This window comes from Oncorhynchus masou, chromosome 31 (genome assembly GCF_036934945.1).
Source record: "Oncorhynchus masou masou isolate Uvic2021 chromosome 31, UVic_Omas_1.1, whole genome shotgun sequence".
In the NCBI taxonomy this organism is placed as follows: domain Eukaryota; kingdom Metazoa; phylum Chordata; class Actinopteri; order Salmoniformes; family Salmonidae; genus Oncorhynchus; species Oncorhynchus masou.
In genome coordinates, this window is record NC_088242.1 from 23,284,510 (window position 1) to 23,308,930 (window position 24,421).

Sequence of the window (24,421 nt, forward strand, 5' to 3'; positions counted from 1 at the left end):
AAGGGAGAGAGAGAGAGAGTGGGGGTTGGTAAGAGATAGAGGGAAGAAGGGAGGGAGAGAGAGAGAGTGGGGGTTGGTAAGAGATAGAGGGAAGAAGGGAGGGAAAGAGAGAGAGTGGGGGTTGGTAAGAGATAGAGGGAAAGAGAGATAGAGGGAAGAAGGGAGGGAGAGAGAGAGGGGTTGGTAAGAGATAGAGGGAAATGAGATAGAGGGAAGAAGGGAGGGAGAGAGAGAGAGTGGGGGTTGGTAAGAGATAGAGGGAAGAAGGGAGGGAGAGAGAGAGTGGGGGTTGGTAAGAGATAGAGGGAAGAAGGGAGGGAGAGAGAGAGAGTGGGGGTTGGTAAGAGATCGAGGGAAGAAGGGAGAGAGAGAGAGAGAGAGAGAGAGAAACAGGAGGAAGAGAGAGAAACAGGAGGTAGAGAGTTTGAGAAAGCAGTCTCTTTTGCAGAACACATCAGTAAATAATAATTACACTATACATATCTATACAGAACACATCAATAAATAATAATTACACTATACATATCTATACAGAACACATCAATAAATAATAATTACACTATACATATCTATACAGAACACATCAATAAATAATAATTACACTATACATAACTATACAGAACACATCAATAAATAATAATCACACTATACATATCTATACAGAACACATCAATAAATAATAATTACACTATACATAACTATACAGAACACATCAATAAATATTAATTACACTATACATATCTATACAGAACACATCAATAAATAATAATTACACTATACATATCTATACAGAACACACACATCAATAAATAATAATTACACTATACATATCTATACAGAACACATCAATAAATAATAATTACACTATACATATCTATACAGAACACATCAATAAATAATAATGACACTATACATAACTATACAGAACACATCAATAAATAATAATGACACTATACATATCTATACAGAACACATCAATAAATAATAATTACACTATACATATCTATACAGAACACATCAATAAATAATAATTACACTATACATATCTATACAGAACACATCAATAAATAATAATTACACTATACATATCTATACAGAACACATCAATAAATAATAATTACACTATACATATCTATACAGAACACACACATCAATAAATAATAATTACACTATACATATCTATACAGAACACATCAATAAATAATAATTACACTATACATATCTATACAGAACACATCAATAAATAATAATGACACTATACATAACTATACAGAACACATCAATAAATAATAATGACACTATACATATCTATACAGAACACATCAATAAATAATAATTACACTATACATAACTATACAGAACACATCAATAAATAATAATTACACTATACATAACTATACAGAACACATCAATAAATAATAATTACACTATACATATCTATACAGAACACAACAATAAATAATAATTACACTTTACATATCTATACAGAACACATCAATAAATAATAATTACACTATACATAACTATACAGAACACATCAATAAATAATAATTACACTATACATATCTATACAGAACACATCAATAAATAATAATTACACTATACATATCTATACAGAACACATCAATAAATAATAATTACACTATACATATCTATACAGAACACATCAATAAATAATAATTACACTATACATATCTATACAGAACACATCAATAAATAATAATTACACTATACATAACTATACAGAACACATCAATAAATAATAATTACACTATACATATCTATACAGAACACATCAATAAATAATAATTACACTATACATATCTATACAGAACACATCAATAAATAATAATTACACTATACATAACTATACAGAACACATCAATAAATATTAATTACACTATAAATATCTATACAGAACACATCAATAAATAATAATTACACTATACATAACTATACAGAACACATCAATAAATAATAATTACACTATACATATCTATACAGAACACATCAATAAATAATAATTACACTATACATATCTATACAGAACACATCAATAAATAATAATTACACTATACATATCTATACAGAACACATCAATAAATAATAATTACACTATACATATCTATACAGAACACATCAATAAATAATAATTACACTATACATATCTATACAGAACACACACATCAATAAATAATAATTACACTATACATATCTATACAGAACACATCAATAAATAATAATTACACTATACATATCTATACAGAACACATCAATAAATAATAATTACACTATACATATCTATACAGAACACATCAATAAATAATAATTACACTATACATATCTATACAGAACACACACATCAATAAATAATAATTACACTATACATAACTATACAGAACACATCAATAAATAATAATTACACTATACATATCTATACATAACACATCAATAAATAATAATTACACTATACATATCTATACAGAACACATCAATAAATAATAATTACACTATACATATCTATACAGAACACATCAATAAATAATAATTACACTATACATATCTATACAGAACACATCAATAAATAATAATTACACTATACATAACTATACAGAACACATCAATAAATAATAATTACACTATACATATCTATACAGAACACATCAATAAATAATAATTACACTATACATAACTATACAGAACACATCAATAAATAATAATTACACTATACATATCTATACAGAACACATCAATAAATAATAATTACACTATACATATCTATACAGAACACATCAATAAATAATAATTACACTATACATATCTATACAGAACACATCAATAAATAATAATTACACTATACATATCTATACAGAACACATCAATAAATAATAATTACACTATACATATCTATACAGAACAAATGTCTAAAAGCAACATGCAACAATTTCAATGATTTTACTGAATTACAGTTCCTATCAGGAAATCAGTCAATTGAAATAAATAAATTAGGACCTAATCTATGGATTTCACATGACTGAGCAAGGGCGCAGCCATGGTGGGCCTGGGAGGGCATAGGTCCACCCACTTGGGAGCCAGGTCCACCCACTGGGGAGCCAGGCCCAGCCAATCAGAATGAGTTGTCCCCAAAAAAAGGTCTTTATTATTTATTACAGACATAAATACTCCTCAGTTTCATCAGCTGTTCAGTGGCTGGTCTCAGACAATCCTGCATGTAAAGTAACCAGATGTGGAGGTCCTGGGCTGGCGTGGTTACACGTGGTCTGCAATTGTGAGGCCGGTTGGACATACTGCCAAATGATCTAAAACAACTTTGAAATATGGTACAAAAATGAACATACAATTCTCTGACAACAGCTCTGGTGGACATTCATGTAGTCATCATGCCAATTGCAGGCTACCTCAAAACTTGAGACATCTGTGGCGTTTTGTTGTGTGACAAAGCTGCACATTTTCGAGTGGCCTTCTAATTCCCTAGCACAAGGTGTAATGATCAGGCTGTTAAATCAAGTTCTTGATATGCTACACCTGTCAGGTGAATGGATTCTCTTGGCAAAGAAAAAATACTCACTAACAGGGATGTGAACAACATTTGAGAGAAATAAGCTTTTTGTGCTTATGGAACATTTCTGGGATCTTTTATTTCAGCTCATGAAACATGGGACCAACACTTTACATGTTGTGTTTATATTTCTGTTCAGTATATATACACATCATTTACACATTTAGAGATTATTCTACATGAGAGGCCCCAAAAAAATAAAAGCAGATTCACCTAAGTTTGTGGAGACTGAAGGGCTCACCAGGGTTGGCCATCCCTGGTAACTTATACGTTTGAAGGTTATCAATGAGGTAAGGTATGGCAGAAGTCTAAGCAAGAGGGCTTTATAGACAAAAAGAGTGCAATGCATCGATCTACGAGACTTCAAAGAGGGCCAGCTTACTTTCTGATAGATAATGCAATGATGTATACTGAACCTAGCGCCCGTAATAAAGCACAATTCGTCATAATAAACTGGGAACAATGGCTTCAATACAGTGGCAGCTGTATTCATATTGACGAAATAGTCGTAGTCAATAACCGGAATGAATATCGTCTGAATGATTTGTTTTCTGCTATTTAACTTCTTCAATATAGGGGGCGCTCTTTTAATTTTTGGATAAAAAAGCGTTCCCGTTTTAAACAAGATATTTTGTCAGGGAAAGATGCTCGACTATGCATATAATTGGCAGCTTTGGAAAGAAAACACTCTGACGTTTCCAAAACTGCAAAGATATTATCTGTGAGTGCCACAGAACTTATGTTACAGGCGAAACCAAGATGAAATTTCAAACAGGAAATGGCCCAGATTCTGAAGGCGCCGTGTTCCAATGTCTCCTTATATGGCTGTGAATGCGCCAGGAATGAGCCTACACTTTCTGTCGTTTCCCCAAGGTGTCTGCAGCATTGTGACGTATTTGTAGGCATATCATTGGAAGATTGACCATAAGAGACTACATTTACCAGGTGCCCGCTTGGTGTCCTCCGTCGAAATTATTGCGTAATCTCCAGCTGCGTGCATGTTTCCATTTTCTTCAGAGGAGAAACACAACTGCCACGAATGATTTATCATCGAATAGATATGTGAAAAACACCTTGAGGATTGATTCTAAACAACGTTTGCCATGTTTCTGTCGATATTATGGAGTTAATTTGGAAAAAAGTTTGCCGTTGTAATGACTGAATTTTGGGGGGGGTTTTCTTAGCCAAACGTGATGAACAAAATGGAGCGATTTCTCCTACACAAATAATCTTTTTGGAAAAACTGAACATTTTCTATATAACTGAGAGTCTCCTCATTGAAAAAGGTAAATGATTTTATTTGAATGCTTTTCTTGTTTTTGTGAAAATGTTGCCTGCTGAATGCTAGGCTAATGCTATGCTAGCTATCAATACCTCTTACACAAATGCTTGTGTAGCGATGGTTGAAAAGCATATTTTGAAAATCTGAGATTACAGTGTTGTTAACAAAAGGCTAAGCTTGTGAGTGAATATATTTCTTTCATTTAATTTGCGATTTTCATGAATAGTTAACGTTGCGTTATGCTAATGAGCTTGAGGCTATGATTACGCTCCCGGATACGGGAGAGCTCGACGCTAGAGGTTAACAAAAGATGGGACCTGTTCCTATAGAATAAGCTTATTTTAATTCTTAATTTCTTAACTAACTAATCAACATGCTTTTTGAAAGATAGCTTTTTGTCAATCCTGACGGTCAGATATTTACACGCGGGGACACCATGCATAAATCATCAAATTCATTTTTACGTGATTTGGAAAATAAGATATTGTCACGACTTCCGCCGAAGTCGGTTCCTCTCCTTGTTCGGGCGGCGTTCGGTGGTCTTCTAGCCATCGCCGATCCACCTTTCATTTTCCGTTTGTTTTGTCTTGTCTTCCTGCACACCTGGTTTACATCTCCTACTAATTAACATCCTACTAATGTATTTAACCCTCTGTTCCCTCCATGTCTGTGTGGGGTATTGTTTACTAGACAAAGCAGCTACGTGCAGCCTGGTGCAGGCCAATTGATGAAAGCCTCTGAATAAGTAATAAGTGGCCACAGTGTCGAATGCTTTAGGTCAATAAAAATGGATGCACATTGTTTCTTCATATCCAAACAAATAAGAACATCATTTTAAACCAAATAAGAAGCGAAGATGGTGCTATGACCTGGTCTGGGACCTGACTGGTGTACATTTAGAATACATTTAGTAGTTTAAAAGGATATAAGTTGAAGGTTTCCAGAATTTTAGCTTGGCAAGAGAGTTTGAAAATGGGGCAATAATATTTTAGGTCATACGGGTCACTGCCTTTGTGAAGGAGGAGTATATGGGTCACCTTCCAGACCCTGGGATATGGTACCAGAAAATAACTGTTAGGTAAACAAATCTTGTGTTAAAGATTCTGCAATCAGAGGAGCAGAAAGCTACAGCAAGAAATCAGCCCCAGTTAATATTTTTACATCAATCTTGCGCAAGACGTCTAGCACATCACAAGAAGAAAGTTGTTAAAATTAAAACAACGATGTACTTGAAGTTGACAGAACTTCCATCGAGCCAACTAGAAGATGGGAGAGGGGCAGGCGGGCTTGTGGTCGAATGGCTGACCAGAGTCAAATAAGCCACCATTTCCTTCAAATAAAAAGCCTGCTGAGATAAAATCCTGATTAAAAGCATCAATTATCAAATTTTACTCAGTAATGATGCCACAACTGACACAACATGCTGAGGCAGGGAAGGAGATGATTTTTCACACTTCAGTGCTTTAACTATTTTCCAAATGTAGACAGATCACCTGCAGAGTCTGAGAAAAGAGCTCAATTTAGCTTTCTTGATTGAGGAAGTGGATCTATTTCTCAATTGCTTGGAAAAACTACAAATCAATTCAAATTTTAATTATCACATGCTTCGCAAAAAACAGGTGGAGACTAACAGTGAAATGCTTACTTACAGGCCCTTCCCAATAATGCAGAATACAATAAAATATAACAAATAACAATAATAATAATAGAATAAATAAATAGAAAAAAAATAGAAACACTTGAATCAGCTACAGAGTGTTTTTTTCTAGTCTTGGCCCAGGCCTGATTTCTCAACATAACAAGATCTGAACGTTCCATAGAGAACCAGGGGTTTGTTGTGTTTTTTACTCTAAGGCATTTAAAGGGAGTATGTTTGTCTGCCAGAGAGATGAGTTAATTATGGGTCAGGCATCTAGCCGATGAAGAAAAAGTCAGAGTAATACATATCATGAAGAAAAGCTTGTGGGGATAAATTATAATATAATTATAATCATAATTATACAAGGATCAGTGTTAGTCTGTTTGGTATCTCTAATACATGCAATAGGACAGTGATCACTGAGATCAGTAGCAAGGACACCACTGGACAAGTACTTGTGGGGGCTATTTGTCAGAATTAGGTCAATCAGCAAGGAGTTTGCTGGATTTTTACATTAATCAACCTGTGAGGGTTTTGCAATCAGATGAGACATGTTAATATCAAGACAAGTATTCTTAAAAATGGTCTGAGGCTTGGGTAAGCCAATCTAAGTTTAAATCCCCATGTGTGTGTGTGTGTGTGTGTGTGTGTGTGTGTGTGTGTGTGTGTGTGTGTGTGTGTGTGTGTGTGTGTGTGTGTGTGTGTGTGTGTGTGTGTGTGTGTGTGTGTGTGTGTGTGTGTGAGAGAGAGAGAGAGAGAGAGAGAGAGAGAGAGAGAGAGGTGGAGGGATACGGGTGTGTGTTTGTGTGACACCATCAGTGACTCTACCCCTGGGAGCGATTGGTCCTCTATTCCACCCTCATGCCTGATTGGATACATTGTTCAGTCAGATGCAAAATGGTGTCACAAGCAGTCACATGTCCCTGGCGTGTTAACACTAGAACCACTAAAGCAGTCGTTTTGACGGCTCATGATTGAATCTTTTTAGTCATGCCCCCCACCAACCTTGACTTTTATGAAATAAATCTATATTACACACTGTCGGTGTTAGAATCTCAAACAGAACAGGAATTACATCCAGTTTTAGGAGAGCATGTCATTAACTTAAATGGTTTCCCCTGTTGGACCTCCTTCCAACAGATGGGCCTGCTCTGCTCCTTCAGACAGCTGAAAGTGTAGTGCCCAGCTGATAATCCCCCCGATAATTGCCTTGAAAGTGAACCTAAACTATAACGAAACTAATTTCACACATGTAACAAGAGATTCAATAAATGAAGCATAGTATGATGGGGGACAATGGGTGACTTGATGAGTGAGGGGAAGCGAACAATGCAAAATGATGTTATCAACAACTGTGAATGAGAAGTAGGCCCTTCCATTGTTTTGATCCATTCTAGTTATCATCTTAAAATGGCATGTATCCTATATCAGTCAACTGAACCCCAGCAGTCTCATCAGTCCACTCTGGCCTAGTTGGGGTAGGCCATACAGTGAGAGCATGTGTAATTGTACATGCTGAACAGCTTTCAATCTCTGGGAAAAGACCCACATCAGGCAGCAGGTGAGCGAGTGTCGGAGAATGTGATGATGAGGCTGGGGGAACTTTATGTCGACAAGACGAGAAATGTCACCATGGACAATTTACTAACTTCTATGACTGTTGAAACATTTGCTTGCAAAGAAAACAAGTCTGGCCGGCACCATGAACAAAGTGAGATGGGTGCTCCCTCCCTCTGTGCAAAAAAGGCAATATTATTATTGTTGAAGAATAACAAGACAACGGGAACACAATAAAGACAAAGATCTGGACTATTATACTCTACAGTCAAACAAAGGGATGTCAAGCAAGTGAAAGTTGCGAAAATTGTGTCAACTTTTAGTACAAGGGAAAAGGGAAAAGGGGAAACCCAGTCAGTTGTACAACTGAATGCATTCAACTGAAATGTGTCTTCCGCATTTAGCTAAACCCCTCTGAATGAGACAGGTGCGGGGGCTGCCGTAATCAACATCCACGTCTTTGGCGCCCAGGGAACAGTGGGTTAACTTCCTTGCTCAGGGGCAGAATGACAGATTTGTACCTTGTCAACTAGGGGATTCAACCCAGCAACCTTTCAGTTACTGGCCCAATGCTCTAACGACTAGGCTACCCAGCTAAATGAAATCCAACGGACTATTTTTGACTGCTGTCATAGACACTTATATGCATTATAATGACATTATTGATTTTGTGCTGAGTTTCACTATTTGTCAAGGCCACTTGGCGCTTATAATGATGTCTAGGCTGCTGATGTTTGATCATTTGACTGTGCGTCTTTTGACCGTGCGTCTTGGTGGTTGGGATCATTTATATATTTTTATTAAAATCATTATAAAAAAAAGCTGTTACCATATTCCAACACATTTTTGTTCTGTTTCACAGTTCACCCAATGAATAAAATTGATTGAACACTTGAAATGTGTGTATTTTTTAAATTCTTGTATCATTTTTTTTTACATACAGCCTACAGTAACATAAACTAATGAAAATGTGTTAATTGAAATAAAAAATAAATCATATTCTAACGTGACCAAAGGCCTTCAACAACATGTTTGCGATAGCATATATCTGAAATATATGAATTACAGTTCAAATGTTGCAGACAGAATGACTGCTGATTAGCTTGAAGGGGGGTCCATCTATAGGGGCCAACACACTGGGAGATGAAAGGGGAATACATTCACCGTGACACCGTCTTGACCACCACACCAGTCTGTCTGCTTGCAGTGTAATAACACAGTGGCGATGAGAGTAGAATGAGTGCTAGGGAGGGGAGTACTTTAACTTCAATCTGAATTTATGGGTACATGTTCAAAACTCCCTGAGACTAACAGATGTTGTTGACAAAGAAGGGAATAAAATAAGTGGGAGTCATATTATAAAATGGTGGAAAGTTAAAAACAACAGCACAACATAATCCATCTAATGAGAGGGTTGAGTGGAACAGCTGTCTGGGGGGACAAACGCTCAGTAAATGAGATGCAGGTAGATCTTTTACCCCTGACGCAGATGGCCCACTCTCCCACAGCTCCTAGCAAGGGCACCTATCTCGATACAGTCACACTGTCAGGGGGATAGTCACACACTACCTACAATCAATATCGGAGTTGTTTCCACTTGCACACACACACACACACACACACACACACACACACACGCACTTGCAATTACACACACACACAGTCACTTACATGCCACCTGTACTTCAGTCCTCCTCTGTAGTAAGGCTCCTACACGGTTCCTGACGATACATCGGTAGAAGCCAGCATGGGAGCGGTCCAGGGAGGGAATCAGGTACCTGCAAAACGCACATTACACACATTAGATATCTGGAACATCTCCAATACACACTCATCAGAGAGTTGGAACACACACAGTACACCCACATGACTGAAACACATACAATACACCCACATGACTGAAACACACAATACACCCACATGACGGGAACACAATACATCGACATGACGGGAACACAATACACCCACAAGACTGAAACACAGACAATATACCCACATGACTGGAACACACACAATACACCCACAAGACTGAAACACAATACACCCACATGACGGGAACACACACAATACATCCACAAGACTGAAACACAATACACCCACATGACGGGAACACAATACACCCACAAGACTGAAACACAATACACCCACATGACGGGAACACAATACATCCACATGACGGGAACACACACAATACACCCACAAGACTGAAACACAATACACCCACATGACGGGAACACAATACACCCACAAGACTGAAACACAATACACCCACATGACGGGAACACAATACACCCACAAGACTGAAACACAATACACCCACATGACGGGAACACAATACATCCACATGACGGAACACAATACACCCACAAGACTGAAACACAATACACCCACATGACGGGAACACAATACACCCACAAGACTGAAACACACACAATACACCCACAAGACTGAAACACAATACACCCACATGACTGAAACACAATACACCCACAAGACTGAAACACAATACACCCGCATGACGGGAACACAATACACCCACATGACAGTAACACAATACACCCACATGACTGAAACACAATACACCCACATGACTGAAACACAATACACCCACATGACTGAAACACAATACACCCACATGACTGAAACACAATACACCCACATGACGGGAACACAATACACCCACATGATGAAACACAATACACCCACATGACTGAAACACAATACACCCACATGACGGAAACACAATACACCCACATGACTGAAACACAATACACCCGCATGACTGAAACACAATACACCCACATGATGGGAACACAATACACCCACATGACTGAAACACAATACACCCACATGACTGAAACACACACAATACACCCACATGACGGGAACACAATACATCCACATGACGGGAACACAATACACCCACAAGACTGAAACACAATACACCCACATGACGGGAACACAATACATCCACATGACGGGAACACAATACACCCACAAGACTGAAACACAATACACCCACATGACGGGAACACACACAATACACCCACAAGACTGAAACACAATACACCCACATGACTGAAACACAATACACCCGCATGACGGGAACACAATTCGCCCACATGACGGGAACACAATACACCCACATGACTGAAACACAATACACCCGCATGACTGAAACACAATACACCCGCATGACTGAAACACAATACACCCACATGACGGGAACACACACACAATACACCCACACGACGGGAACACAATACACCCACATGACGGGAACACAATACACCCACATGACTGAAACACACTACACCCACATGACGGGAACACACACACAATACACCCACACGACGGGAACACAATACACCCACATGACGTGAACACAATACACCCACATGACTGAAACACACTACACCCACATGACGGGAACACAATACACCCACATGACGGGAACACAATACACCCACATGACTGAAACACACTACACCCACATGACGGGAACACAATACACCCACATGACTGAAACACAATACACCCACATGACGGGAACACAATACACCCACATCAGAACCACAGATATGTACATTCAACAAATCAGATGCAACTGTGCTATTGCAGGAAAAGGAGAAAATTAAACAGAGTCAAAAAAAGAGGGAGAGAGAGAGAGAGAGAGAGAGAGAGAGAGAGAGAGAGAGAGAGAGAGAGAGAGAGAGAGAGAGAGAGAGAGAGAGAACTGAGCATACATACAGCCTGATGATAATGGCTCTCAAGTTCATCTATTCCCAGAGGGAAATTACCCCCAAGAGATTAGAGGAGCACTCACAGACACACACACACACACACACACACACACACACACACACACACACACACACACACACACACACACACACACACACACACACACACTGTGGGATTACATATACCTCCTCATCTATTCCTGAATGTATTACTGAAGCAGACCCTAGAGAGTCAAAAACAACAACAAGCACAACAACAACAACAATAACAATGTAGGTCTTATGTATCCAGCAGCCACCAGCCCACCCACACCCTCCTCTCAATTGCATACTCCTTGTCTCCTTTTTCCTCATCAAAATCCATTGGCTGGGAAAGGTCCCTCCCTCTGACCTTCTCCTCCGATGGGTTTTGTGAAGGAGGTGATGAGAGAGGAAGCGAGGAGTATGCAATTGAGAATCTTCAATTCACCGTACATCCCATGGAGCTGCAGTACCTACTCCTCCCCATGTGGGGGCACCCAAACACATAATATACAATACCATAACCCTTTTAGCCGGACATAGTAATAATGTCAAATTAATGATAAAGCACTAACACACACTTAGTAAGTCATGCTCTCTAAGTCTGAGTACAGTAAATATCTGCTATGAAAGTGGGGGATATCACACAAGGAAATTACCACAAAAAGAGAGATGCAGAGAACGTCAGAGATAGCATCTGGACTCTCCGTGGTGACTGGTGAGTAGGATAGGAAACGTTTGAACGGTCAGAGTCCCTTGTCTCGCCTCGATGTGTTTGAAACTGGAATCAAACACAAGCCCTGGAGCTTTGATCAGATTGCTCAGGAAGCCAGACTCCACTACTCCAAAGGAACATATCTCCCTATGCAACTGGGTCCTGGACTTTCTGACGGGCCATCCACAGGTGGTGAAGGTCGGCAACATTACCTCCTCCACACTGATCCTCAACACAGGGGCACCACAAGGGTGCGTCCTCAGTCCCTTCCTCTACTCCATCACACAGTTCCAACTCCATCATCAAGTTCACTGACGACACAACAGTAAAAGGCCTGATTACCAACAACAACGAGACGGCCTACAGAAAGGAGATAGGCACTCTGACTGTGTGGTGACAGGTAAACAACCTCTCCATCAATGTCAGCCAAACTAAGGAGCTGACTTTGGATTTCAGGAGGAACAAGTCTGGGCACACCCCCATTCTCATCAATGGGGCCGCTGTGGAGACGGTCAAAAACGTAAAGTTCCTCGGCGTCCACATCTCCGAGGAGTTAAAATGGTCAAACCGTGGTTAAGGCGGCACAACAGCGTCTCTTCAACCTCAGGATGCTTAATTAATGAGGTCTGTCCCTGAGGGCTCTCATAGTGATGTACAGGAACACCATCGAGAGCATACTGTCGGGCTGCATCACAGCTTGGTACTGCAACTCCACCACCGCTGACCGTAAGGCTCTACAGTGGGTGGTATGGTCAGCCGAACGCACCAATGTGTGCACACTGCCTGCCCAGGTGTTGGAAGGCCAAGAAGATCATGGAGGACTTCAGCCACCTGAGACACGGCCTGTTCTAGACGCTTCCATCACTCAGAAACGGGCAATATATGAGCATCATAGAAAAAACTGTCAGACTGGCCAATAGCTTCCACCCCAGACCATCAGGCTACTGAATAGCCACCAATAGGCAGCTACCTACAATCATACCCTGCAATTACATCTGGGACTCTGTCTAATCTAATCTTTCCTTTGGTCTATTTAGCTACTCTGACTTTAAGGCTTTTTTTCAAAATAAAGAGAGTGTCTGGTCTATACATTTTCCTGCACAAATCCTCCGTGTGATAATCAGAGATTGTTGACATAAAATACTGGTGGTACTGCAACTCTCTTCTTGGAGCCAGACTGACGTTACACCACACGACCAATAGGGGGAGCTGTTCACAACGCCTGTATATGTAACCAGGGCTGTATTGTGCTGGTATTTCAGAAACAGTTAACAGAACCATCTTTAACACCTTCACGTCATCAGTCATGTTGCAGTACAAGTCTTCAAAACGATGTCATTCTGCCCTGATAAGTTGTTATAACATTTAACTGACACACAGTAACATGTTAATACTGAGTTAAGTTAGATTACACAATCTAAAAGTTATGATCTGAGCTCTGGCTCTAAATAGCTCCAGTAAATTAAACACTTTTCTTCACAGTCACGCCACTTACTCACTTAACTTTGAAAGCGTTCCAAGCGGTTCCTGTCTGCGATCCGACAGATAGATATAAAGGTACATAACCTGGTGACCTTGGGCTACAAATTACTGTAGTGGGAAAGCTCTCCCTGACCCTGCGGATCAATGCTGCAGAAAAGGGGGACAGAGACAGAGACAGAGAGGGATGAGGGAAAGAGAAAGAGAGGGAGGGAGAGAGAGAGAGCGAGGAGAGAAAGCAAGGGAGGATAGAGGGGGATCATCGGGAGTTTCGATCTTGGTGCTTTAAAAAGCTATTGACCTCAGATGAAGATCAATAGACACAATAGAGTGGGGAAGGTAAAGAGATACGCCAAAGCCAGAGGGGATAAGATGAAAAGAGATAGATAGATAGATAGATAGATAGATAGATAGATAGATAGATAGATAGATAGATAGATAGATAGATAGATAGATAGCGAGAGAGAAAAAGAATGAGAGAAAAAGAATGAGCGAGAAAGAGAGAGGGGGGGGGAGGGAGGGAGAGAGGGGAAATAGACAACAAGCAGGCCAGCTAGACGCACATCATCTGGTGAAGGAAAGACAACAAGGTCTGTCGGGAACTGGCTAGAGATGAGGACCAGTCAATATTAACCCTTACTGACCCTGTTGACTGCTATGTTTCTATGCCCACTGACATTCCTATGGGCTTTATTCACACCTATTTTTCTAGATGTTCTTGTGATTTTTGGATGCACTATGGTTGCTTCTCAAATCATTGATTCCTCCTCTCTCCTCCTTACAAGAAGAAGATGTGGCAGGAGGGACCTTGGACCTTGTCCTCCAATACACTCTTAGAAAAAAGTTTCCAAAGTGTTTTTTTTGCGGAGGGTTAGGGTTCTACCACTAACTGTTTTGATCAGAAGAACCCTTTTTGGGAGACAAGGGTTCACATATTGTTATCACATTAACTTCACATTAAATCACATGTGACCACATGAAATTCATTTGGTTTTCCCGTAAGAGTAGTGTCACCCTTTCACTCTCTCCATCCCTCTCTTCACTCCTCCTTTCCATCCCTCTCCATCCCTCTCTCATCCCTCTCTCCATCCCTCTCTCCATGCCTCTCTCCTCCCTCCATCTCTCTCTCCATCCCTCTCTATCCCTCTCTCCATCTCTCTCCATCCTTTCTCTCATCCCCCTCTCCATCCCTCTCCATCCTTTCTCTCATCCCCCTCTCCATCCCTCTCTCCATCCCACTCTCATCCCTCTCTCCATGCCTCTCTCCTCCCTCCATATCTCTCTCCATCCCTCTCTATCCCTCTCTCCATCCTTTCTCTCATCCCCCTCTCCATCCCTCTCTCCATCCCTCTCTCCATCACTCTCTCATCCCTCTTCATCCCTCCCTCATCCCTCTCTCCATGCCTCTCTCCTCCCACCTTCTCTCTCTCCATCCCTCTCCATCCCTCTCTCATCCCTCTCGCCATCCCTCTCTCCATCTCTCTCTCCATCTCTCTCTCCATTTCTCTCTCCATCCCTCTCTCCATCCCTCTCCATCCCTCTCTCCATCCCTCTCTCCATGCCTCTCTCCTCCCTCCCTCCCTCCCTCCCTCCCTCCATCTCTCTCGATCCTTCTCCCAATCCCTCTCTTCATCCCTCTCTCCTCCCTCCCTCTCTCCATCCCTCTCTCAACTCCTCCCCAGGCCTCTCAACTCCTCCCCAGGCCAATTAAAGGGGGACATGACGCAGAGTAACTGTCCAATGGAACATCAATCAATCACTCTCCAACATCCCTGCACCCTGCTGACTCCCCCAACCTGCTAGACGTCATGCACACCGCACTGAGCTCCGCAAAGGTTAATTGCATTCATTACAGAGAGAGAGAGGGAAAGGGGGAGGAAACTCGGTCTAAAGTCACCCTGAAGGTTCTGGCTCAAGACTGAATTCTCCACATTCCTCCGCAAGGTTAGGCTGCGGAGCACAAAACATCACTTGTCAGCTTTCTCTCCTCCTCTACCTATCCCTCCCCCCTCTCTTTCTACCTCGCTCTCCGCATTACTGCAGGGGATCCCTCTGATTCAATCTGCTACATCCATAGCATGCTGCACTACATACAGTACATACAAAACACCCATTCTGTTTACTTGCGCTAGCCGGTCTTAATTGACCTGGCGAACACAACAAGAAGAAGCCTCACTAACGTCACTAGCTTAACAATCGCTCCTAATTAGGCCATTAACACTAATAGACTTCACACCAGAAGTAATTTAGTCCAGTTGGCTGGTCTTGCTCTGTGCTAACCCCAGAACTAATATGGTTTGATACCCCATTACAGACAGGTTATTACAGCCCTCTCTGGCTCCTCCCATTCCTGATCCCTCCATCGCCCCAGGCACCTGTCAATCACTGTCTCCTCCTCTCCTCCCTCTTCCTGCCTCATTCACTCCCTCCCTCCTCCTGGCTCTCTGTCAACCTCTCTTGAGTTTCTTACCTCCTCAGCCGTGCAATCTGAATGTCTACCTGCTGCACACGGAAGCCTAAAACTACACGTGACAACACGTGAGGACATGTGAGAACACAATTTCGTGAAGTTATTGTGACATAAATGTGACAACATGAGGATGCAAAATGTCAGCATGTGATACCATGACACTACACATGTGACAACATGATCTCATGTGAATCCTATTGGACAACATGGGGATGCAACATTTCAACATGTGATACCATGACACTACACATGTGACAACATGATCTCATGTGAATCCTATTGGACAACATGGGGATGCAACATTTCAACATGTGATACCATGACACTACACATGTGAAAACATGACAACATGATAAGGTACAAATCTGTCGTTCTACCCCTGAACAGGCAGTTAACACACTGTTCATAGGCCGTCATTGAAAATAAGAATTTCTTCTTAACTGACTTGCCTAGTTAAATAAAGGTAAATAATTACAGACACATTATTTCACTTATAATTCACTGTATCACAATTTCATTGGGTCAGAGGTTTACATACACGAAGTTGACTGTGCCTGTAAACAACTTGAAAATTATGTCATGCTTTAGAAGCTTCTGATAGGCTAACTGACAACATTTGAGTCATTTGGAGGTGCACCTGTGGATGTATATCAAGGCCTACATTTAAACTCACTGCCTCTTTGCTTGACATCATGGGAAAATTAAAATAAAGCCAAAACCACAGAAGACAATTGTGGCTCTCCACAAGTCTGGTTCATCCTTGGGAGCAATTTCCAAATACCTGAAGGTACCACGTTCATCCGTACAAACAAGAGTATGCAAGTATAAACACCATGGGACCATGCAGCCGTCATACCACTCAGAAAGGAGATGCATTCTGTCTCCTAGAGATGAACATACTTTGGTGCGAAAAGTGCAAATCAATCCCAGAACAACAGCAAAGGACCTTGTGAAGATGCTGGAGTAAACAGGTACAAAAGTATCCATATCCACAGTAAAACGAGTCCTATATTGACATAACCTGAAAGGCCGCTCAGCAAGGAAGAATCCACTGCTCCAAAACCGCCATAAAAAAGCCAGACTACAGTTTGCAACTGCACATGGGGACAAAGATTGTACCTTTTGGAGAAATGTCCTCTGGTCTGATGAAACAAAAATAGAACTGAATAGCCATAATGACCATCATTATGTTTGGAGGAAAAAGGGGGAGGCTTGCAAGCCAAAGAACACCATCCCAACCGTGAATCACGGGGGTGGCAGCATCATGTTGTGGGGGATGCTTTGCTGCAGGAGGGACTGGTGCACTTCACAAAATAGATGGCATCATGAGGCAGGAAAATTATGTGGATATATTGAAGCAACATCTCAAAACATCAATCAGTAAGTAAAAGCTTGGTCGCAAATGGGTCTTCCAAATGGATAATGACCCCGGCATACTTCCAAAGTTGTGGCAAAATGGCTTAACCTGTTACATCTATGGGGGCGCTATTTCATTATTGGATAAAAAACATGCCCGTTTTAAGCGCAATATTTTGTCACAAAAAGATGCTCGACTATGCATATAATTGACAGCGTCATCTTCAACTGCACGTCTTTTTCCAAGCGATTCAGAGGAGAAAGTAGACATTCACGAACGATATATCAATGAAGAGATATGTGAGAAACAACTTGAGGATTGATTCTAAACAGCGTTTGCCGTGTTTCAGTCGATATTATGGAGTTAATTTGGAAAACAGTTCGCCGTTTTGAAAAACTGAACATTTGCTATGTAACTGAGAGTCTCCTCATTGAAAACATCCGAAGTTCTTCAAAGGTAAATGATTTTATTTGAATCCTTTTCTGGTTTTTGTGCAAATGTTGCCCACTAAATGCTACACTAAATGCTATGCTAGCTATCAATACTCTTACACAAATGCTTGTTTTGCTATGGTTCAAAAGCATATTTTGAAAATCTGAGATGACAGTGTTGTTAACCTCTTGGAACTCTAGGGGCGCAATTTCATTTTTGGATGAAAAACGTTCCCGTTTTAAACAAGATATTTTGTCACAAAAAGATGCTCGACTATGCATATAATTGCTACTGTTCGAAAGAAAACACTCTGACGTGTCCAGAAATACAAAGATCTTCTCTGTGCGTGCCCTTTAACGTGAGCTTCAGGCAAAACCAAGATGAGATGGCATCCAGGAAATGACAAGGATTTTTGAGGCTCTGTTTGTCATGATCTCCTTATATGGCTGTGAACGCAAGAGGAATGAGTCTGCCCTTTCTGTCGTTTCCCCAAGGTGTCTGCAGCATTGTGACGTATTTGTAGGCAGATCATTGGAAGATTGACCATAAGAGACCACATTTACCACGTGTCCGCCCGGTGTCCTGCGCCAAAATTGGTGCGCAAAAGTCACCTGCCAGTATTTTTCCAAACAATACAGAGAGTAAAGCAAGCTTCCACGAACTGCATGTCAATGAAGAGATATGTGAAAAAACACCTTGAGGACTCATTCCAAACAACGTTTGCCATGTTTCGGTCGATATTATGTAGTTAATCCGGAAAAAGTTTTACGTTGTAGGTGACTGCATTTTCGGTTCGTTTCAGTAGCCAGGCGCAATGTAGAAAACGGAATGATTTCTCCTACACACAGACGCTTTCAGGAAACACTGCGCATTTGGTGTGTAACTGAGAGTCTCCTCATTGAAAACATCAGAAGCTCTTCAAAGGTAAATGATTTTATTTATTTGGTTATCTGGTTTTTGTGAAAATGTTGCGTGCTACATGTTATTCAAAATGCATTGCTAGCTTTGCATACTCTTACACAAATTAGTCAATTTCTATGGTTCAAAAGCATATTTTGAAAATCTGAGATGACAGTGTTGTTAAGAAAAGGCTAAGCTTGAGAGCAGATGCATTATTTTCATTTCATTTGCGATTTTCAGAAATCGTTAACGTTACATTATGCTAATGAGCTTCAGGCTATAACTGTATACAGGGTTTTTTCATAGCCAAACGTGAACAAAACGGAGCGATTTGTCCTACACAAATAATATTTTTTTGAAAAACTGCACATTTGCTATGTAACTGAGAGTCTCCTCATTGAAAACATCTGAAGCTCTTCAAAGTTAATGATTTTATTTATTTGGTTATCTGGCTTTTGTGAAAATGTTGCGTGCTACATGCTACACAAAATGCTATGCTAGCTTTGCATACTCTTACACAAATTAGTCAATTTCTATGGTTCAAAAGCATATTTTGAAAATCTGAGATGACAGTGTTGTTAAGAAAAGGCTAAGCTTGAGAGCAAACGCATTATTTTAATTTTATTTGCGATTTTCAGAAATCGTTAACGTTGCGTTATGCTAATGAGCCTGAGGCTTTAGTCACGATCCCGGATCCGGGATGGGGAGTTTCAAGAGGTTAAGAAAAGGCTAAGCTTGAGAGCTAGCACATTCATTTCATTTCATTTGCGATTTTCATAAATAGTTAACGTTACGTTATGCTAATGAGCTTGAGGCTATAACTGGATACAGGTTTTTTTCATAGCCAAACGTGAACAAAACGGAGCGATTTGTCCTACACAAATAATATTTTTTTGAAAAACTGAACATTTGCTATCTAACTGAGAGTCTCCTCATTGAAAACATCTGAAGTTCTTCAAAGGTAAATGATTTTATTTGAATGATTTTCTTGTTTTTGTGAAAATGTTGCTGGCTGAATTCTAGGCTTATAGCTATGCTAGCTATCAATACTCTTACACAAATGCTTGTTTAGCTATGGTTGAAAAGCATATTTTGAAAATCTGAGATGACAGTGTTGTTAACAAAAGTCTAAGCTTGAGAGCAAATATATTTATTTCATTTCATTTGCGATTTTCATGAATAGTTAACGTTGCGTTATGCTAATGAGCTTGAGGCTATAAATAGGATCCCGGATCCGGGATTGCTCGACGCAAGAAGTTAAGGACAACAAAGTCAAGGTACTTGAGTGGCCATCACAAAGCCCTGACCTCAACCCTATAGAACATTTGTGGGCAGAACTGAGAAAGTGTGTGCGAGCAAGGAGGCCGACAAACCTGACTCAGTTACACCAGCTCTGTCAAGGGGAATGGGCCAAAATTCACCCAACTTATTGTGGAAAGCTTGTGGAAGGCTACCCGAAACATTTGATCAAAGTTAAACAATTTAAAGGCAATGCTACCAAATACTAATTGAGTGTATGTAAACTTCTGACCCACTGGGAATGTAATGCAAGAAATAAAAGTTGAAATAAATCATTCTCTCTACAGTTATTCTGACATATCACATTCTTTAAAAAAAGTGGTGAATCTAACTGACCTAAAACAGGGAATTTTAACCGGGATTAAATTTCAGGAATTGTGAAAAACTGAGTTGAAATGTAGTTGGATAAGGTGTATGTAAACTTCCGATTTCAACTGTCCTTCCCTGACTTTTCCAAAATGTTTGTATTTTACACTGCTCATTTGTCCAAATTTTTGAATCACAAACAGAAAAGTATTAAGAGCCTTTTTACCTATTCCCAACTGAACCCGCCAAGACAATTTACTGTAAGATGTTGGTACCCAGCCAGGCGCTCATGTCTCTCTCTCTCTCCTCACTGAATGAATGACAAATGGATGAATGGGCGATAATTGTGCACCTTACTTCACAATTGAATTTAAATTAGGCCTAACTGAATAATAAGGAGGGTGAAGAGGTTGATTTAATTTAGAAAGACATTCGCATAATGATGAGTTTGTGTTATGTCTATTCATCAGTAGCAGACAATTTGACCGCGCACCTTGCAGATTTATAACATTCTCTTCAACGTTTGACTTTGTAAAAAGATGCTGTTATGGGACTGTTGTATTTACTGTAACTCTATTACTAAACAAATGTATTATAAGGGAAACAAAAACATGCTACATGTTGCAATAGGCCTTCAGAAAAATGTAAAACATATCCTATCCAGCAAAGCAAACCATGCCAGCCCACTGAATGAATGACAAATGGATGGAATTACTTCACAATCAAATTTAAATTAGGACTAACTGAATGATGAGGGTGAAGAGGTTGATTTCATTTAGAACAACAATACCGTAAGGATGAGTTTGTGTTATGGCTATTGATCAGCGTTGGCGATCATTTTTTAACATTTTACAGAGCGTCTTGTCAAATCAAATCAAACTGTATTTGTCACATGTGCCGAATACAACAGGTGTAAACCTTATTGTGAAATGCTTACTTATAAGCCCTTAACCAACAATGCAGTGTAAGAAAGAGTTAAGAAAATATTTACCAAATAAAATAAGGTAAAAAATATTAACAAGTAACACAATAAAATAACAACAACGAGGCTATATACAGTGGCTACCGGTACTGGAGGACCCTGTGCGGGGATATAGGTTAATCGAGGTAATTTGTACATGTAGGTAGGGGTGAAGCGGCTATGCATAGATAATAAACAGTGAGTAAGAGCAGTGTAAAAACAAATGGCCATTTGATTAATTGTTCAGCAGTCTTATGGCTTGGGGGTAGAAGCTGTTAATAAGGAGCTTTTTGGTCCCAGGCTTGGAGCTCCAGTAACGCGTGCCGTTCGGTAGCAGAGAGAACAGTCTAGGTCTTGGGTGACTCGAGTCGTTGACAATTTTTTGAGCTTTCCTCTGACACCGCCTAGTATATAGGTCCTGGATGGCTGGAAGCTTGGCCCCAGTGATATACTGGGCCGTACGCACTACCCTCTGTAGCGCCTTACGGTCAGATGCCGAGCAGTTGCCATACCAGGCAGTGATGCAACTGGTCAGGATGCTCTCGATGCTGCAGCTTTTTGAGGATCTGGGGACCCATGACAAATCTTTTCAGTCTCCTTGGTGTGTTTGGACCATGATAGTTCGTTGGTGATGTGGACACCAAGGAACTTGAAACTCTCAACCGCTCCACTACAGCCCGTCGATGTCAATGAGGGCCTGTTCGGCCAGCCTTTTTCTGTAGTACACGATTAGCTCCTTTGTCTTGCTCACTGTGGTGTCTTTGGCTATGCCGTGTTTCATAGTTTACAACCACTGTCTCTTCACATGGGCGGCACCACTGAGTTGGCAGAGTTTACTCTATGACAAATTGTTCACTCATTAAGAAGCGAAATTACATTTAATCTTTTCACAAATATTTTCATATTTAAACATTTAAATTGCACAACATTCCATGTGAATCTGATAACTATAATGTGTAGACTTTCCAAGATGCAGTTTATGTCATCCTATCATTAGTAATAATGTCTCAGATGACAACTGATCTGGTATCATATTCTTTAAGTACCAGGTTTACACCTGTTGTATTCGGCACATGTGACAAATACAGTTTGATTTGATTTGACAAGGCGCTGTGTAAAATGTTTAAAAAATTATATATTTTAAGCTGGTTGGATTACCGAAATATGGTTCATTTCCCCACCCTTTTGATGTTATAAGACTCTCTCTATGTTAACAACGGACTTCCCAAGAGTCACTCTGTAGAGTAGGGAGAGAGAAAAGGGGAAAGGTATTTATGGGGGTCATAAACCTCCCCCATCAGGCCAACGTCATGACATCACATTCAGGGAGAGGTTGTTGTCCTGGCACAACAATGCCAGGTCTCTGACCTCCTCCCTATTGGCTGTCTCATTGTTGTTGGTAATCAGGTCTACCACTGTTGTGTCCTCAGCAAACTTAATGATGGTGTTGAGTCGTGTTTGGCCACGCAATCATGGGTGAACTGAGTACAGGAGGGGACTAAGCACACGTCCCTGAGCGGCCCCAGTGTTGAGGATCAGCATGGCAGATGTGTTGTTGCCTACCCTTGTGGGTTGGTACTAGGGCTGTGGTGGTCACAAAATTTAATCAGCCGGTTATTGTCAAGGAAATAACTGTCGGTCTCACGGTAATTGGCCGTTAACTAACATAAACACATTTAGCATCTCCTGGCTTAGAAGCCATTCTAATAAATCCATGTAATACAGATATGAAGAAAATGTAGTCCATTTCAGAAGAAAAGAATAGCATGCTCTGAGTTGTCCTTGTGTTAGGTCCTAATGTGGCTATGCCATATGGCTGTGGGCTACACTAGTTCATTTAGCAGACAAAATTTGCGTATAATTCCGTGGCATTATATTATAAGATTTAATAGCATGAAGAATTCAATTGAAGAAAGCTGAATAAAATAGAAATATGTTCTCCAAACGATCTGAGGGAGTGAGCACATGGCTATTCTGTGTTGAGCAGTTAACAAAGAAACAGCTATTCCTATATTCTCACTCAGACACTGGAGACAGAGACATCACCTCAATGTGTATATATGGTTTGTGATTCAAACCTTTGCATTTTGGAACTAGACCAATTGATTATCCTTAGTCTAACACTGAGACAGCTTGGACAGAGCCAAAAATTGGAGGACCCTGTGGATAGATTAGACTCTGTGGGAGTAGTGTTGTGGGCATGCAGCCGGACCTCTAGCACTGTGGCTGAAGCTGGGAGAGTAATCTTGTGACTGATGGGTTTTGCAAGAGAGGAGAGGAGCAATGCTTTAATAGAGGTATATATGCAGGATGCTACCCTCCACAGCATGGCCTTCGCTCCAGATCAAAACTGCAAACCTACAACCTAATTTTATCCAAAATTAACAGGAGAGATTACTGCTACCAAGGTTTCCTTTTTCCAAGCTATACGGAGGGTGCTCAAGCAAACAAACAGCAGAAACCCGAGGACACCATCCAACCTGGAACTGAGTGAGTAGTGTTTGGTCTGATGCTATTTTGAAAGCCAAGAAGAAGAAAAAATAAATAAATAAAGGAAAAATAAAGTACATTACAATGATATATTTTACTTTATGGGGACTGAATGCTTAGTTAAGGCTTCCAGGCTTGCAAGGACAGACCAGATACAACTTCAATTAGCACTGAGGTGTGAAGTAAAATG

The 24,421-nt window shown here is 40.3% G+C and overlaps 1 protein-coding gene across 1 annotated transcript in view; it reads right to left on the reverse strand.

Annotated features, from left to right (window-relative positions):
• Positions 1-24,421, reverse strand: part of sdk2b (sidekick cell adhesion molecule 2b) — a 476,242-nt gene that overhangs the window by 110,481 nt on the left and 341,340 nt on the right. The window contains exon 3 of the mRNA XM_064950386.1: positions 9,730-9,836. Within this exon, the coding sequence (XP_064806458.1) occupies positions 9,730-9,836 (107 nt within the window). The remainder of the gene's footprint in view (positions 1-9,729; positions 9,837-24,421) is intronic.